At 40.8% G+C, this 18989-nt stretch overlaps 1 protein-coding gene across 5 annotated transcripts in view; it reads left to right on the top strand.

The window, feature by feature from the left end:
- The window catches only part of kcnip4a (potassium voltage-gated channel interacting protein 4a), a 1154042-nt gene that overhangs the window by 560955 nt on the left and 574098 nt on the right, over nt 1-18989 (top strand). The window contains exon 1 of one of the 5 annotated variants that reach the window (XM_087986806.1): nt 3348-3718. The exons of the other annotated variants lie outside the window; for them this stretch is intronic. Coding sequence (XP_087842932.1) covers nt 3661-3718 — 58 coding nt within the window. The 5' untranslated portion in view covers nt 3348-3660. Of the gene's footprint in view, nt 1-3347; nt 3719-18989 lie in introns of those variants that run through there. 5 annotated transcript variants of the gene reach the window in all.

Here is an 18989-nt window from a genome sequence, read left to right as displayed (position 1 = left end):
GGGGAACTCCCTGAGACATATACTCCTGCACACATAGCTAGCTAGACGGTAGGGAATGACCGGGGGTGGGGAGGGGGTGGGGTGGAGGATATGGGAGGCGGGGGGGGTTGGAGCTGGTGATGGTGAAGGGGCGGAGGTTTCAGGGAGCATGCTGCAAGATGTTGGAGTGATCTGATACCATCCACATGCATGGCCACCTCCGATTCCACATGATGTGATTGTGTTTGTTACTCACTGAGCCTCATGAATAGCAAAGAATGACAGCATAGGGTACACCAAGAGCCTGCAGCTAAAATTCAGATGGGGACAATTCCATGAACAGTAAAACATCAAGGATTTATGCAATGTTAAAACCACTTGTTGTGAAAGAAAATTTAAACATGGAAGTTTCTTTCTCAATGAAGTGTGGACATAACATAATACAGTCAACTGTTTACATTATATAAAATGATCGGCAACTATATACAAGTTTGCCAGTGTTGTCCACATGAGATATTAATACATTTTTTTTCCTCCTGTTCCAACTTCACCCTAATGCACTTCCCTGGTCCGTAGAGGAAGTGGATGGAGGCGGCTCTGTATTGGAGCTTTATGACCCTGGAGGTTTAATCTGACACCCTCCTTAGTATAACTTCCAATGGTTGAAATGGAGCAGTCAGGGTGAAGGTGGAGAGCCCAGCCTACTCCACAGCTTCTTGAACGGAGATATCAAGAGGTTTGTGTGTGGCTCCTCCTCCAGCTGGGTGCCTTCTGTCTCCTTGTGAAGAGGCAACACTTGGACTAGGATCAAGGTTCCCTGTCCCAATTTCATGCTGTCCCTGTATGGGGCAATAGAGTGTAAGGGTTGTTGACAGTCCCGTAGCCCCTCAGGGTGCTGGGATGGTCTTTCCATTGCCACCATCATCGTGTTTGTGAAGGCAGACCGATGATCACAAGACTGGCTTCACTGCTGTGGTGTCTGAGTGCTAACAGGCACTGTGCTGATGTACTGAAGTGTCTGAACAATGATAGGTAGTGAATCAAAGGTAGTGGCTACATCACTCCAGTTTCTGAGCAATGAAGTCAATGTGTCCTAAATACCTACCTTCCACTGCTGCATCTCCCTGTGCATCTGCAAGACCCTCTTCATGGCAGAGACCACAAGGTCATCTCTTGGTCTCTGAAATTCACTGTTGATTTGCCGAAACTTCTGTTGACCTTTACCCTTTGTCTCTTATCACTGAGCTAATTTTGGATCCACATCATGATATTCCTCCATGTCCCATTGGTTTTAATATTTCAGATCAGCCTGCAATGTGGAACTTCATCAAATATCTTCCGTGTGGACAACACCTACTGCAGTACTCTATTTGTTGCTTCCTCAAATCATTCAGTTCAGTACAGTTAAAAAGACATGGCTTTCCCTTAAGGAGGTTAATTGTGGGTCCCAACATTTATTGAGTCCAAGTTGAATTTGATGTCTTTTTGTTAGCTCACACTTTTGTCAAGTGATGGCAGGAAAGGGTGAAGAGTGGAAGGCAGTAAAAATAATCAAAAATAATTGCGTAAACTTCAAGATAACTCACTCAGAAATGTCCAACACATTGTTCCTGAGAACCCAGTGTAGAACACCATATCAAAGGGACCACATATCCACTTCATTTGATATTAGCTAATGCATGATAATTTTATACTTTGCATACTTTCCAATGTTTTGTCCAGTGCAAACAATCATAACTCTGTTGTCACTATACTGTTTCAAATATGACAATGATCCTTTTTTTTCTTTATTCATTCAAGGAATGAGGACATCACTGGCTAGGTAGCATTAATTGCCCATCCCTTATTGCCCAGAGGGCAGTTAAGAGTCAACCACATTGCTATGGGTCTGGAGTCACATGTAGGCCAGACCAGGTAAGGATGACAGATTTCCTTCTCTCAAGACACAAGTGAACCAGATGGGTTTTTCCAACAATTGACAATGGATTCATGGTCATCATTAGATTCTTAATTCCAAATATTTATTGAAGTCAAATTCCAACATATGCCATGGCAGGATTCGAACCCAGGTCCCCAGAATGTTATCTGGATCTCTGGATGATTGATCCAGCAATAATCCCACGAAGTTGTTGCCTCCCCTTTGTGGATAGTCATTTAATCTGTTTCTATCCCTGCTTTATCAATTTGATTTCTGGGTTAGTCCCTCTACTACTTTCAGATTTACTCATTTGATCACAAAGAGCAAATATTGTTACATTTACATTATTTGGTATTGTTACTTGTTGCTGTAGAAACAAAATTGATACTCCTAACCCAGTCAATTGTAAATTAATTTCTGTTTATTTCTGTGGCTTCTGTCAGCTTAACATTTTTCTTCATCAATATTGCAGTTCCTTTGCTGAGAAGGTGTGTGGGCTGTGCTTTTGCTCTGTGATATCTTAGTGTCCCAGTGTATTCCTGATACTTTCAGGCCTTCCACCCACCCAGTCACAACTAAGGAGCACATTTTGTTCATTTAGATTGAGAAAACCATCGTGAGTTGCAGAACACGGTGTGGTAACCTAGTAACACTGTTAAAACAGGCAAATTGTGCTCTTTCGTGAATCATGTGACTGTTATTTTTCATCATGATGTGGCCCTTCTTGCGACCTGAATCAGCATATTTTTAATTGTTGAATAGTAATAGAATTAAATAGTTGATGTGTATAGAAGCTTACTGGAGCTTGTAACGCAGTGATACAAAACATACAACACCCTACTCAGGAGGAAGTTAAAGCCGAACATTCAATTTTGAGGATCCATTTTTTTTTTCTTTTCCATTGTTTTGATGACCCTGCTGAACCTTTCAATTGAATTACTGCCTCATAACACTCCTCCCAATGTATTTTATTCTGTCAGACTGTTGGAAATTTTTTAAAAATAAGGGCGTGCTCCTGCTAGGGAAACTGCCAATAAAAACAAATTTCTTAAAAGAGTCTATTTGTATTTAATTTGTAAGTTGCCATAATGAATTTTTTTTTAATTCAAAAGGATGAGAGAACTCTTATTTTTAATTAACTCAATTTATGTACACGTGAAGTTATCAAGAATTCCACTTTTTGATAATAACTGAAATTAGCTTTTTTTCACTTTAAACACTCAAGCAAACAAAATCTTAACACAGCTATTTTTCTGCATGCAATTCTACTTAATGCTGCTTATAATAAATTATCAGTTTATATTATTTGCATGAGAATAGAAGACCAATTTAAACTCACGTGTTTCATGGTTGAGCAATGTAGCTAAATCAAAAGTTGCTGGGGACGTTCCTCTGGAAGCATTCATGACTCGTTATGTGACAAGTTACTGCAGATACAGTGGTACAATTAATCAAAGTGCTCCTATACAATGGCGCTAAGTCGAAATACTTCAGTAGCAGAGCTTCCACTTGTCTTTCAGCTGTGAATGAACACGTCAAAATTAAAATTCTGATGAGCAGCACAGTTGAATAATAACATCATAGCAAGCATTCTGCAGAGTGTTGACAAAAGAAGTCTCCAAGCTCACTGTGCACCTTTATCTCTGCTTTCAAACTGTGCTTTGATTTTTTTTATTCACCGTATTACAACCAAGACATAAACATTAGCTACACTCTGCGTGAGAAGAGCACTGGCTGCAAGTTTTCTGATACGATCACCGAAGATGGGGGCTCTGATGGGTACTTTGTCATTCCAGACAAAAGAAAAGAGTCGACGTAAAGGTAGGCAAAGTGATGCACTTGCATTTATTATGCCATTGCTGCTGTTGGTAAAGTTTCACTGAACAGCATTAACTCTTGCTGTAAAATATAAGGTATGCCTGATGCTCTCATTTATTAGGCCACTTCGAAAATAACCACACGGTGTAATTCTAAGTGAGAAGCTTGAGCCTGCATATTCTATAATATTTATTCTAATACAGACTAAGGAAGGGCAGCTTTAGAAAAATTTACAATGATTGCTTTGGAAGTCGCTTTGTGTAACAGGCTTTCCACATCAATTGCCCTGTTGCTCACTCGTATTCTGCAGTTTTCCTGGTAATTCATTGTACAGTCTTTCTTGTGGCTACATAAAATCATCCATATGCGTAATTCAATTGATGTGATTACTTAGATATATTATTTTCCAAATAAAACAATTGAAGGGAGAAAGCAGAGAGTTTTATTAAGCGATCCATTAATACACCAAAGCAAAGACTGAAATTTATTTATAACATTGCAATTCAAGTGGCTATTTCATTCCACACCAGAAAAAATGATTGGAATGCAACCATAATTCTCATTGTGCAATTTGTAAGGTAAAAACTCAAATGGTTGAGTGGATGTTGAGTGTGAGTCAAATTGCTTACTAGATTATGGAGATGATTTTTTTCTTAAATCAAAAGCCATTGCTGAAATGACACTACCAATGTGGTGCACAGCACCTATGCATTTACTTGCAGAACACATACATGACACGTGAGGAAAGAAATTGTAAGTTGCATTTTCTTTTCCCATTTGGGTACACCAGAACAACACTTCACTCTTCTGTATGGTATTGATTGGATTGAACCACTTTGGTCTCTTTGTCAAACATACTATGTCTCCTGTGCAGCCCAAGGCTTTAAGTTGTCATTGATGCTAAATTGGTTTTTTAAAAATTCTTAATGATTTCTTGAAAGGTTTTACTGTTCAAACGAAACTAAAAATCAGTCAATACATCATTGGTTCTCGAAAACTGTATAACTGAAAAAAGCACAGCCAGATTTTTACCTTCAAGGTGGGACTCAGGACTCTGGCCATTTCCAAAAATATGCCTCCTGAGGAATCATTCCTACCCATTGTGGCTCTTTTCTCAGAGTAGAAGGTGCCTGAAATCAGAACCCCCAGCCTCCTGCAGCAATGCAGTATTGGAAACAGAAAGTGGTCGAAGCTAAGATAGACAAGTTAGAAAATATAGCACTGTCTTCTTGAGCATCTAATGTGGAGAGCTTGAGTAGATTTGACCTGCACTGATTGCAGGATTGAAGAATGGGAAGCCACCTTAATGAAATGTAAGATTTTTAAGAGACTTAACAGGGAATACGCAGAAAGAGTCAACATTCCCTCCTGAATGGCATTGCAGGTCTATGTACAGCACATGGACTGCAGTGAACACAGAACATAGAACATTACAGTGCAGTACAGGCCCTTCGGTCCTCGATGTTGCGCCGACCTGTCATATCAATCTGAAGCCCATCTAACCTACAGTACAGTGGTTCAAGAAGACACTAGTTTCTAAAGGGCAACTAAGAAAGGGCAATAAATACTGTCTGACCAGGGATACACATGTCCCAAGATTGAGTTAAAGAAAAGGATATTTCCCATAATGAAACATTCTCGGACCAGAGGGCATAATCGCAGAATATGATGCTGCACATTTAAGACAGAGATAAGGACGAGCTTTTGTTCTATTACAGGATAGTGAATCTGTGGAGTTCTTTACTGTAGAGGGCTATTGAGACTGGGATACATAGAACATAGAACAGTACAGCACAGGAATGGGCCCTTCGGGCCACAATGTAGTACCAAACATGATGCCAAATGAAACTAATCCCTTCTGCCTGCCCTTGGTTCATGTCACTGCATTCCTTGCATATTCATGTGTTTATCTAAAAGTCCTTCAAATGCCCCTATTGTATCTGCCCCCATCACCACCCCTGGCAGTGTGTACCAGACTCTTATCACTCTCTATGTAAAAAACTTGCCCCTCACATCTCCTTTGAACTTCCCCCTTCACCTTAAATGCATACCCTCCTAGAATTAGGCATTTCAACTCTGGGAAAAAGATTCTGACTGTCAACCATAACTACGCATGTCATAATTTTTCAGACTTCTATCAAGTTCTAAAAAGATGGGGTACTGGGCTAACGGTCGGATACTTGGTAGTGTGGATGAGCAGAGGGATCTTGGTGTCAATGTACACAAATCTTTGAAAGTTGCCACCCAGGTAAATAGTGCGGTGAAGAAGGCATATGGCGTACTGGCTTTTATTGGTAGAGGAATTGAGTTCCGGAGTCCTGAGGTCATGTTGCAGTTGTATAAGACTCTGGTGCGGCCACATCTGGAGTATTGTGTGCAGTTTTGGTCGCCATACTATAGGAAGGATGTGGAGGCACTGGAACGGGTTCAGAGGAGGTTTACCAGGATGTTGCCTGGTATGGTAGAAAGATCGTATGAGGAAAGGCTGAGGCACTTGGGGTTGTTTTCATTGGAGAAAAGAAGGTTTAGGGGTGACTTGATAGAGGTGTATAAGATGATTAGGGGTTTAGATAGGGTCGACAGTGAGAATCTTTTTCCTCGTATGGAGTCAGCTATTACAAGGGGTCATAGCTTTAAATTAAGGGGGGGGTAGGTATAGGACAGATGTTAGGGGTAGGTTCTTTACTCAGCGAGTCGTGAGTTCATGGAATGCCCTGCCAGTGGCAGTGGTGGACTCTCCCTCATTATGGGCATTTAAGCGGGCATTGGATAGGCATATGGAGGATAGTGGGCTAGTGTAGGTTAGGTGGGCTTGGATCGGCACAACATCGAGGGCCGAAGGGCCTGTACTGCGCTGTATTCTTCTATGTTCTAAGTTTCTCCTCAGCCTTTGCTGCTCCAGAGCAAACAACCTGTATTTTTCTAGCCTCTCCTTATAGCTCATGCCCTCTAATCCAGGCAGCATCCTGGTAAACCTATTTTGCACCCTCTCCAAAGCCTCCACATCCTTCTTGTAATGTGGGAACCAGAATTGGACGCAATACCCTAAATGTGGCCAAAACAAAGTCTTATAAAGCTGTAACATGACATCCTGACTCTTGCACTCAATTCCCTGAACAATAAAGGCAAACAGGCCATTTGCTTTCTTTACCACCCTATCTACTTGTCTTGCCACTTTCAGGGACCTATGGAGTTGAACCCCAAGATCCATTGGTACATCAATGCAGTTCAGGACCTTGCCATTTACTGTATACTTTTCCTTAACATTTGATCTCCCACAGTGCAGCACCTTACACTTATGCCATATGCCATTTCTCTGTCTGTATCAGCAATTGATCCACATCCAGCTGTCTCCTTTGACAACCTTCTAAGTGATCCACAATTCCACCAATCTTTGTATCATCTGCAAATTTACTAGCCCACCCATCTACTTTTTAATCCAACTCATTTATATACATCACAAACAGCAACAAATAGTACGGATCCCTGTGGAACACCACTAGTCATGGACTTCCAGGCAGAAAAACACCCTTCCACCACTACCCTCTGCCTTCTATGGGCAAGTCAATTCTGAATCCACAAGGCCAAGTCACCATGCATCTTAATCTGCTGGATGCGCCTACCATAAGGGACGTTGTCGAAAGCCTTACTAAAATCCATGCCGGCAATATCCACTGTTCTACCTCATCGATCACCTTCGTTACCTCCTTGAAAACTTCAGTCAAGTTAGTCAGACATGACCTGCCATTCACAGGTTATTAAGTATATTCAAGGCCATGATAGAGTGGTTTTTAATCAGTGAAGGAAGCAATGGTCATGGGGAAAAGACAGAAAACTGGTTTTGAGGATTATTGAATGATTGAGTAGATTCAATTGGAAATAGCCTACTTCTGCCTCTATGTCTTATTATCTTCTTGGCCTAGCTTAATAGATAACTCTGAGGCTTCTTAACCCCTCACCCAATGCTCAAATCATATACTACCCATGCCATCTCACCCAATGCCTCTCTATGCTCCCCACATCCCTTCATTCCCACACCCTTCAATTCTGTGCCCATTTTCCCATCTCCCATTCCCCATACTTCCATCCCCCTGCAAATCAACTGACCCAGTATCGACTGTACAGAATTCTTGAACCACAAAATATACTGGGGAATCCTGTGATATCCATGAAACAGTCAAGGTAAAAAAAAATACACATTCCAAAACCACTTTAAAGAACATAATCCTGAGTAAAACCAACACAAATTTATCATGCACAGTCTAGGCCTACACATAAAAAATGACCACATAGATGACATTTTAAAGAATTCTTAGTGTTAATGGAACCATATCCATGAGCAACTCATAAATGACGAGAGAGGAGAAAACAAAAACATAAGGCAAGTCATATAGTTAGAATTTAAATAATCTGTAACATTTCATGATCTTAATAATAGTTCGTAAAATATTTTGGCAGTGACCATAGTCTAGGTTCATGCCAAATTGTGTTATGTGCCTGTTTTGTGTTCACTGTTTTTCTGAGCCACTCAAGAGCTATCACCAAAATTTTGACACTAAGGCTGTTATTTTATCAATTGATGGACGTATAGCAATATTTCAGTATTCAGACTCTTGCTGATTTTTGCTCAACCTATGAGGGGAAATGTTTCACCTTTACTCAAGTAACTCAGATTGACAACCAAGAAATCAAATATTGCAGGAGGGAAAATAGGGACACAACATATTAATTTGATGGGATTCTATTCAAATCCCGAGAATGCCTCAAGTATGGTGATTGACATATTAGGCTGCGAAGAATTCAGATATTTATGTTCTTTGTATACAAATGGCAAACTTAATTTTTTTAATGACTATATCGTGGAATTGTGCAGCACTGAGCAGAGCAGGTACAGAGTACGATTCCTCAAGATAAATTGATTTGCATAGAGCTGAACTAATCATTTCATCAAAGGATGTTGGAAGTCACCACTAAATAACAATTTTTATTTTAAAAAGTTATCTTTATAAAAAGAGGAGTGGGAGTATGTGTGCTCCTCCTGGCTCCAAAGCACTGCTACTGATTGTATGAAAGGTGAGCTGGCTTCCTGCTCCCAGGTGACAATCAGACCAAACTGGTCCTCTATTAACTAGCAAACTATCTCAGGAAACAAAAATGACTTACTAAAATTGTTAAAATGACTCCGGTGGCTCAAGTTTGAGACTGATTAGAATCCTCTAGCTCCTATTTACTAATTGTAAAACACAATATCTACAGTGAAAGTGAGGGCTGCAGATGCTGGAGATCAGAGCTGAAAATGTGTTGCTGGAAAAGCGCAGCAGGTCAGGCAGCATCCAAGGAGCAGGAGAATCGGCGTTTCGGGCATAAGCCCTTCTTCAGGAGCCATTCCTGAAGAAGGGCTTATGCCCGAAACGTCAATTCTCCTGCTCCTTGGATGCTGCTTGACCTGCTGCGCTTTTCCAGCAACACATTTTCAACAATATCTACAGTATTTGGTAAGTGCATAAATAGACATGGTGCTTTGTAGAATATAAATATTTGGAGAGTCATTTTCCTATTTTTCTCAAGTTATTTGATTCCGTTTGTGTTTTAGAGCTGTCAGTGAAATCAACAAGGACTAGATTAATTTTATACAACATTTCCAATGAGATGACACAAAGGTATCTTGTTCTCATTTTCCTCAGTAATGTTCATTGGCATTTAATTGGGAATGATGCCATTGTTTGGGAAGTGTTTCCATTAGAATTATTACTAGGAATCAGTCATGCTGCAACTGACCGAAGGTGTCAGTTGGGTTAGATTGGGTAGAATGAAGACAAGGAAAAAATACTCATGAGCTGATCCAACAAAATCTTCCATAGGACTTATTCCTATGTGATCACTGCTTTCGAAATAAAGCTTCATTTTTACACACACACAGACACGGACACACAACACACACACACACACACAGACACACACACACACAGACACACACACACACACCTCAAACAAAGGTTGAACAAATATTGTGCATCTTATTTTCAGCAAGGCACGGTATTGTGCTAGGAAATGACTTCCAAGTCCATCGCCATTTACTTCTAGTCTTGTTCACAATTTATTTCTTTTCTCATTATAGTTTACACACCCAACATTTCCCAGCCCTGGTTTGGAAATAAACTTAGACAAATTAACAATTTTAATAATATATAAAAAATAATTTACATTCAGTTTTTATAATTCTCTTTGCATTTTATCAACTAAAATCAACATAAAATGTGCTACACCGTAATAGAAATGGGCCTCAAAGCTCAGACCATCAATCAGAAACTTCAATAAATCCTTCAAGCAGAGAAAACTAACTTCTACGGGAGTTAAAAAAAAAACAATGGATCGAGTTACATAAAAATAAAATTTGCATTCTTACCATCTATCTTTAAAAGTAGTTACCTATGTTCATTGGAGACATCACAAGGAATCCTAAATATATAAAAAGGTGGATACAGTTGTATAACTGGAAACATGATTTACTGTAGAATTTGGAGAAGGTTTATATCGCTAAAGATTATGCAGCAATATAGACTTCTGGGATAAAATATTATTGCATAATTCTTTATAGTTAGATAAATTGAAATTGTTTCACGTAATTCTTCATTAAACCTCTCAGTCTTTGATCTTGCTTTGGATAGTTAAAATCAAACTTGCAGAAACAACTGAGACTTAACCAGATTAGCACTGCTTCCTTGGGTCCCCCAAAAATATATGGCAGAAAGTAAGTCACCTTTTGACTCCTACATTCATAACAAATTATTTTAACATCTACATTGAGGAAAAAAACTAAGAAATGTTTCATCAGAAGATTGTGCAAGTTTGGAACTCAAAAATGTAGAAAGGCAGGGGCTGTCATTGAACATTTTTAAGGCAGAGGTAATTAGATTCTTGTTACAGAAGGGATGTAAATGTCATTAGGGTAGATAGAAATATAGAATTTGAAACACAAATGGATGAGCCATGATCTTAATGAATAGCAGAGCAGGTTCAAGGGACAGAATGGTCTACATTTGCTCCTATTTTGTATGGATGGATATTTAAAATCAGATACTAGTGATACTGCTCGTTGATTTATAACGATTTACAAAACTCTGTATTATTCTGCTAATAAAGGTGATGTATAACTAATCACCCATTGTTTAAGGCTACTCAATGTAAGTGCTACTCACAAGCAAACCCTGCGATAGTAGTTGTTGAGGGCTGTTTCCAAATCTATTTCTTGGGTTGTGTCTAGTGTTAAAGTTAAGAAGGTACCAACAAAAATTTGGACTTGCTGATTTTTGAATATGCTCAATCCTACAAATTTCTTTGTGTGATTAATTAAAATATGATCATAACAAGATTCCAAACAGCATTAATGCATTAAATAATTCCGTTTTTAATAATGTAACTATATATGCATAATTTCAAAGTTTAAAAACATTTATAAAGACATTGAAAATGGGAGCCGAAGTATGTCAGTCAGCCTTTCAAATCCCTTCTGCCAATCAATATTGGGGCAGCACGGTGGCTCAGTAGTTAGCACTGCTGCCTCACAATGCAGTGACCCGGGTTCGATTCCAGTCTCGGGTGACTGTCTGTGTGGAATTTGCACATTCTCCCCGTGTCTGTGCGGGTTTCCTCCTGGTGCTCTGATTTACTCTCCCAATCCAAAGATATGCAGGTTAGGTAAATTGGCCATGCTAAATTGCCCATAATGTTCAAAAATGTGTAGTTTACATGCATGAGTCAGGGGTAAGCGGAGTAATAGGGGAATGGGTCTGGATGGGATACTCTTCGGAGGGTCAGTGTGGACGTGCTAGGCTGAAGAGCCTGTTTCCACACTGTAGGGATTGTATGATTCTATGAATAAATATGCTGATCCTATCTCTTAGCATCATATCCCTGCTTTCTCTCCATTTGTCTTGATGTCTTTAATATTTAAAAACTTCTCAACTTCATTCAGTGACCCTGTAGTGATTGTAATGAGGTCAGCTAGATGGGCCTCATAGAATAGGAGCTCTCTGATTGGACCAGATTAACAGGCCCAATCAGGAAACCCTGGATGACAGGTATAAACAGAAGGGTCAGACATGCTGTTCACATTGAGAGTTGGCTCTGAGGGAGCTGAATCAGTGTCATGGATTCTCCATTAGTAAATAAAGAGTGACTTGGTGACAGGATACTATCCTGTGTGGAATTATTTCAATGTTGATGAGAGAAAAGCACACTCCTGAACAAATTCACTCGCAACAATCATCTTTGAGTTGGAATATGCATTTCTGGCATCAAGCTTTTTGGGAAGCTTGACATATTCAATCCTGCCATTGAAGACTGGGCCCAATATGTGGAAAGAATGTGTTTTTTTTTCTAGGCAAATGAAACTGGAGCAGATGAAAAACAAAGGGTAATTCTCCTGACAGCTTGTGGACACATAGCTTCTTTGGTTATTATGAACCTAACATTCCCTGAGGCACCAGATACTAAAACCTTTCAAGAGTTGATGGATTTAGTATTATGTTCCCAAGCCACTTCTAATACTGAGATGCTGTTAGTTTTACTCAGCAATTTGAGTACCGGAGGAATCCATCTTGGAATTTTTGACTAGGTTAAGATGAGTAGTAGAGGCATGTGTCTTTGGTTTAATCCTTGATAAGATACTGAGAGACCATTTGGTATGTGGGATTAATGATGTAACCATGCAAAAGTACCTACTAGCTGAAGCCCAAACAGGCTGGATTTCAAACAGTCACTACAACTGGCTTTATCATTGGAAACTGCAGCAAGCAGAGCAAATGGGTTTTAGGGTATTCCAATGGAAGTGACCCCCTCACTAGTCTGACTGAGTTTGGGGAACACTTGAGTGAAGGTAATTGCATGTCCTCACTTAGGACTTATCTGATCAGAGGGGCTCTAGGTCAGCCCACAGCAAAACCCCAAAACGAAACCAAGCCTCGGCCAAACGGTTAATATTTTCTTCGAATCCTTGCTGGCAAGCCATTGTAACTGCTTCTGGTACGTGGACTTGAGACAGCAAAAGACTCCCACTAGACCTAAATTGAGTAAGCAAACTCATTAGGCCAGTATCCAGGAGAGTGCACACCATGGAAAGTCACTTTGGAACAGTTAAACTAGTTATTAACATCAAATCAGAATCAATCAAAATAAACGTCTGATGAAATGGTCACCTAGTCCTAATGGTGTGTGATACTGGCATGACTGCTTCAGTGATTGCAGAACTAGTCGTTAACGAAATTCACTCTGGACTCTAAACCTTACGTTCACACAAGATCTTGGTTAGACTGAAAATCTATACTGGGGAACCTTTGCAGACTAAGGGGATAAGTTCAGTTCTGGTCTCCTATGAGAGGCACCTGATTCAGTTACCACTGATTGTAGTAAAAGACTCAGACCAAAGCTTGATGGGGAGAAATTGGTTGAGAAAGATATACCTAGACTGGCTCAACATTTGTCGATTAGAAAGTGGCTGCCTGAGTGAAGTCCTAATTAAATACCTGGAGGTTTCTCAGGAAGATCTAGGGACTATCAATGGATCCAAGGCTACCTTCATGTTGACCAGTAAGCAATTGCACGATTCTGCAAGTCCCGCCCAGTGCCATATGCCTAATGGCCACAAGTAGAGGCAGAAATCTGGAGGCTGGAAAGTGAAGGAATCATCAAACCAGTCCAATTTGTGGAATGGGCAGCATTGGCCATACTGATTGTGAAGCTCAATAGGTCAGTTTGCCTTTGTGGGAATTTTAAACAAATGGTAAACTGCTTTTCGCAACTGGATATATATCTAATTCATCACATGGAGGACTTACACACAAAACTGGTGGGGAGCTGTCCTTCATGAAGCTGGACATGAGCCATGTGTCCCTGCAATTATTGTTATATGAGGATTCCCAGAAGTATGCTAGGATTGATACCCATATGAGATTGCCACTTGGGGTATCGTCAGTTATTTTTCAGCGTATGATGGAGACACTTTACAAGGTCAACCCCAGGTCACCATTTATCTAGATGATCTGCTAATAATATGGAAGACCAATAAGGAGAACTTAGAGAACTTGGACATAGTTCTTAGACATTTCGCCCAGGCAGGTGTTCACTTTACAAGGGAAAATATGTGTTCCAGGGCCCCCAAGTGACCTACTTGGGCTATAAGGTCAACAAGGCCAGGTTACACCCTTTGGAAAATGAAGTGAGGGCAATCAAAGGTGCCCTGACTCCCATGTCTGTACCAGAGCTTATGTCTTTCCTTGGGCTAACGAATCATTATGGAAAGTTCATACACAATATGGCTTCCATTCTGGCACCTTTGCATCAACTCCTAAAACAGTGTCATCCTTGGCCAGCATTTATTGCAGATCCCTAGTTACTCTGAAAGAGATGGCCCTTCTTGAGTCAATGCAGTCCATTTGATATATGGAGGGAGTTAGGTTTCGGGGAGGGAATTCCAAGATTTTGACCCACTAGGGTCAAAAAGGAATAACAATACATTTCCGAGTAAGGATATGAGTGGCATGAAGAGTAGCTTGCAGATGGTGCTGCCCTTATCCTGGTGGTAGTTGAGGGTTTGGAAGTTACTGACCAAGGAACTATGAATTTAGATAGTGCATCATGTAGATAGTACACACTGATGCTACAGAGTGTTAGCAATGGAGGGAGTGGATGTTTGTGGATATGCTGCCAATCAACCAGGCTGCTTTGTCCTGGATGATGTCCAACTTCTTGAGTGTTGTTGTTCGATTCACTCCATGTGATATCAAGAAATAACAGGAGTTGGTGGAAACTGCAAAGGCTATGAGTCCTGACAACATTTCGGTAATTGTACTGAAGACTTGTTGCCCACAGCTTGCTGTTCCCCTAGCCAAGCTGTTCCACTACAGTTGCAACTCTGGTGTTTAGCCAATAATGTGGAAAATTACCCAAGTTTGTCATGTACACACAAAGCAGGACAAATTCAATGCAACTAATTTTCACCCCTTCATTCTACTCTCAATCATCAGTAAAGTGATGGAAGGCATCATCAACAGCGCTATCAAACAGCACCTGCTCAGCAATAACCTGCTCAGTGACACCTCGTGTGGGTTCTGCCAGGCCCACTCAGCTCCTGATCTCATCCCAGCCTTAGGTTCAGTCATGGACAAAAGAGCTGAATTTCAGCAGTGAGGTGAGAGTGATTTCTCATGTAATGAGACAAAGGGAGGGATTGAGTAAGACAACAAATGGCAGGCATGTCTATTAGCCCTGATGCAGGCGAGTGGATGGAGAAGTATCCTCCATGTGTAGGAAGGGCAGAGGGTATACTGGGTTAGTAGTATGAGGGGATATTGTGAGTGAGAGAGATTGGGGGAAGATACCTGATGCAAATGTGAGAATTTTAACTAAGAGCCTTGGTGGGAGATGGGTTAGAGTGAGTGTAACTGTGAGATAGCAGAGAGAAGATGATTTAGCTTGCCCTTCTGAAGCACAGAAGATCATTAATCTTTTTTGTTCAAGCTTAGCGTTTATTCCGTTGGTTGACTCCACACTGACCCAGGTGGCAGTGTCAGACCAGGCTGACTGGGTCTGGTGCCATGATCTCCTCTGATGATTCTCAGGAGAGAGAACAGCCGTACTATCCACTTCCCCATCTACCATGACATCCTTGTCGCTGTCAGTGAAGCTGAATACCAATTTCCCTTTCTCAGCCATGTCCTTTCGAATGTGTTACTTGCAGTTAGCATTATAAAGGGGATGCTAGCCTCAGAATCATCAAAATGTTTACAATCAAAGATGGCTTCATGCAAACCTACGTCCACTGAATGAAGTTCAAAAAGATGCTCTGCATGTGTTACTTTGGCCGATGCAGCTGCACTGTGGGATGCAGAAACTGCTGTTCCTTTTAAAGGATATTGTCATATCTTATTCGATGCAATACTGTGGCCCTGATGAATACTCATTATCCATCATGTAGCCTTGTTGTGTCCTCCTGTACTCCCAGAGAGGGTTACCTCAGATTACAACAGGATCTTGACCAGATGGGCCAATGGGCTGAGAAGTGGCAGATGGAGTTTAATTCAGATAAATTTTGGGAAAGCAAATCTTAGCAGGACTTATACACTTAATGTAAAGGCCCTAGAGAGTGTTGCTGAACAAAGAGCCCATGGAGTGCAGGTTCATAGCTCCTTGAAAGTGGAGTCGCAGGTAGATAGGATAGTGAAGAAGGTGTTTGGTATACTTTCCTTTATTGGTCAGAGTATTGAGTACAGAAGTTGGGAGGTCATGTTGTGGCTGTACAGGACAATGGTTAGGCCACTGTTGGAATATTGCGTGCAATTCTGGTCTCCTTCCTAACGGAAAGATACTGTGAAACTTGAAAGGGTTCAGAAAAGATTTACAAAGATGTTGCCAGGTTTGGAGGATTTGAGCTATAGGAAGAGGCTGAACAGGCTGGGGCTGTTTTCCCTGGAGCATTGGAGGCTGAGGGGTGACCTTATAGAGGTTTACAAAATTATGAGGGGCATGGATAAGGTAAATAGACAAAGTCTTTTCCCTGGGGTCAGGGAGTCCAGAACTAGAGGTCATAGGTTTAGGGTAAGAGGGGAAAGATATAAAAGGGGCCTAAGGGGCAACTTTTTCACACAGCGGGTGGTACATGTATGGAATGAGCTGCCAGAGGAAGTGGTGGAGGCTGGTATATTACAACATTTAAGAGGTATTTGGATGGATATATGAATAGGAAGGGTTTGGAGGGATATGGGCTGGGAGCTAGCAGGTGGGACTAGATTGGGTTGGGATATCTGGTCAGCATGGACGGGTGGACTGAAGGGCCTGTTTCCATGCTGTACATCTCTATGACTCTATTACTCTAAATGATTAAATTCAAGGATTAAATGGCATCCTCAGTCTGCACCGTCCTGCAACAAACCTCTGAACATGGCCTGCTCAGAAACCTGACAAGGAGAAGCTATTGTAAGACCCTCTTTGGCCCCAGTGGAAGAATGTGTTGCATGCAAATATGCTGCACATCGTGATAAGGCATTCTGACTGCCACAACTAAATAAAGTAGAGCACCACTGTTCTTCTCTCTCCCATTCCATAGAAGAATGGCAACTGTGGGCCAGCTGCATCTTCACTGCATCATGAGTGCACCCTTGGGTGGAATCTCCATAATATGAGGCTGCACCACATCTGCTAAAATTGGTGCTATTCCTGGGCTTTCAGATTCACATGTTCCTCTTCCATTCCTGTGCATGTTCTTAGTGGAACAGCTACAGAGGTATCAACAGTTTCTGTGTCTGAATCCATTGGGGTGGCTCCAACGTGCCTAATATTAGAAATGAAGCAACTCCTCAGTTATGTAATCATTCAACAGTTGCAGTACACATAAGACATTTAAACAGTGCCCTCACAATATTGGGACATGGATGTCCTCAACAAGTAAGCCATTGTGATATCTGCACATGTGCAATGTCCATCATTGTTTGATTCAGATTAATGCCAACTGAAGCCATTAGGCGCACATACACTAAGAAGTTGGAAGTAAGAGAGCAAGAATGAGAACTCTTCTCATCTGACCCCCAACTTACCTGAAATTACTTGTGCTTCACAGATATTATGAGGATGAATTTAGAACATAGAACATAGAAAGGTATAGCACAGAACAGGCCTTCAGCCTACGATGTTGTGCGGAGGATTATTCCTAATCTAAAATAAAATAACCTAACCTATGCAAGCCTCAATTCACTGCTATCCATGTGCATGTCCAGCAGTCGCTTAAATGTCCCTAATGACTCTGCTTCCACCACCACCCCTGGTAATGCATTCCATGTGTTCACACCTCTCTGGGTAAAGATCCTACCTCTGACATCTCCTCTATACCTTCCACCTAATATCTTAAAATTATGACCCCTCATGCCAGTCAATCCTGCTCAGGGGAAAAGTCTCTGGCTATTAACTCTATCCATGCCTTTCATTACCTTGTATTCCTTGATCAGGTCACCTGTCTTCCTCCTTCTCTCCAGCGAGAAATGTCTGAGTTTATAATGCTGAATGGTCAAGATTGCTTGTGACCAGGACTTTTCATCAAGATAGTAGGTCAATGCATGAGGTTCACATACATGTTATGAAGACAGTCTCTTTAATGCATTCTATGTGCATATTTGTTTATTGCTTTTGCCACTTGAAGTCCTTCATATGACCGACATTGAAAACGAATAGATATTCCTCCCGTTCCAGATGTGATGGTAGCCATTCTCCACTTTGATTGCACACAAAATATACCATGTGGCAAGGATTAGTGGTAAACCAGAGGAGTGGGTAAGTTTTCATAAACAAGGAAAGAAAATCAAACTAATTATACAGAAAGAAGATAAACTTTGAGGATCCAATTGCAAGTAAAATCATATGAGCAGTGCATGCTCTTTTAAACATATAAAAATGAAGACGCCAAAATTAACATGGACCCCTTAGAGAATGAGATTGGGGAAATAATAATGGGGACACAGGAAATGGCAAGGGAGTTAAATGAATACTTTGCTCTTTAGCATCTTCACAGTAGAAAGCACTGATAACAACATTCCAAAATTGCTAAATAATCAAGGGACAAAAGGAGGAGAAGAGATATTTTCAAATTACTATCACTAGAAAAAAAGTGCTTGGGAAACAACTCAGCGTAAAGATTAATGAGTTAATTCATCCTGATGGGATGCATTTGGGATATTAAAGGAAGTAGTTACAGAGGGAGTAGATGCTCTGATAGTAATCTTCCAGGAATCCTTAGATTCTGGAATGGTCCCAGAGGATTGAAATATTGCCAAATATAATAGATTTATTTGAAAAATGAAAGAAAACAAAACATACTATAGGCCAGTTAGTTTTATGTTTGATTTTGGGAAAATGTTCAATACCAGTGCCAGTCTAAATTTTCTGCTCAATTTATTAATGTCAAGAGTGTAATCATAACTATCGGGTGAGACAATTGGAAGGGTGCATGGTTGAGTGTATTGGTAATAGATGCATATTGGTATAGTCATAGGGATGTACAGCATGGAAACAGACCCTCAGGTCCAACTCGCCCGTGCTGACCAGATATCCTAAATTAATCCAGACCCATTTGCCAGCATTTGGCCCATATCCTTCTAAACCCTTCCTATCCCATCCAGATGTCTTCTAAATGTTGTAATTGTACCTCAGCCTCCACCACTTCCTCTGGCAGCCCGTTCCATATACATATCACCCTCTGTGTGAAAACGTTGCCTCTTAGGTGCCCTTT

This window comes from Chiloscyllium plagiosum, unplaced genomic scaffold (assembly GCF_037043375.1).
Source record: "Chiloscyllium plagiosum isolate Xiang-an unplaced genomic scaffold, Cpla_swu_hap1 HiC_scaffold_1, whole genome shotgun sequence".
In the NCBI taxonomy this organism is placed as follows: domain Eukaryota; kingdom Metazoa; phylum Chordata; class Chondrichthyes; order Orectolobiformes; family Hemiscylliidae; genus Chiloscyllium; species Chiloscyllium plagiosum.
Note: the sequence above shows the minus strand (reverse complement) of the source record. Positions and strands in the feature narration are given on the sequence as shown.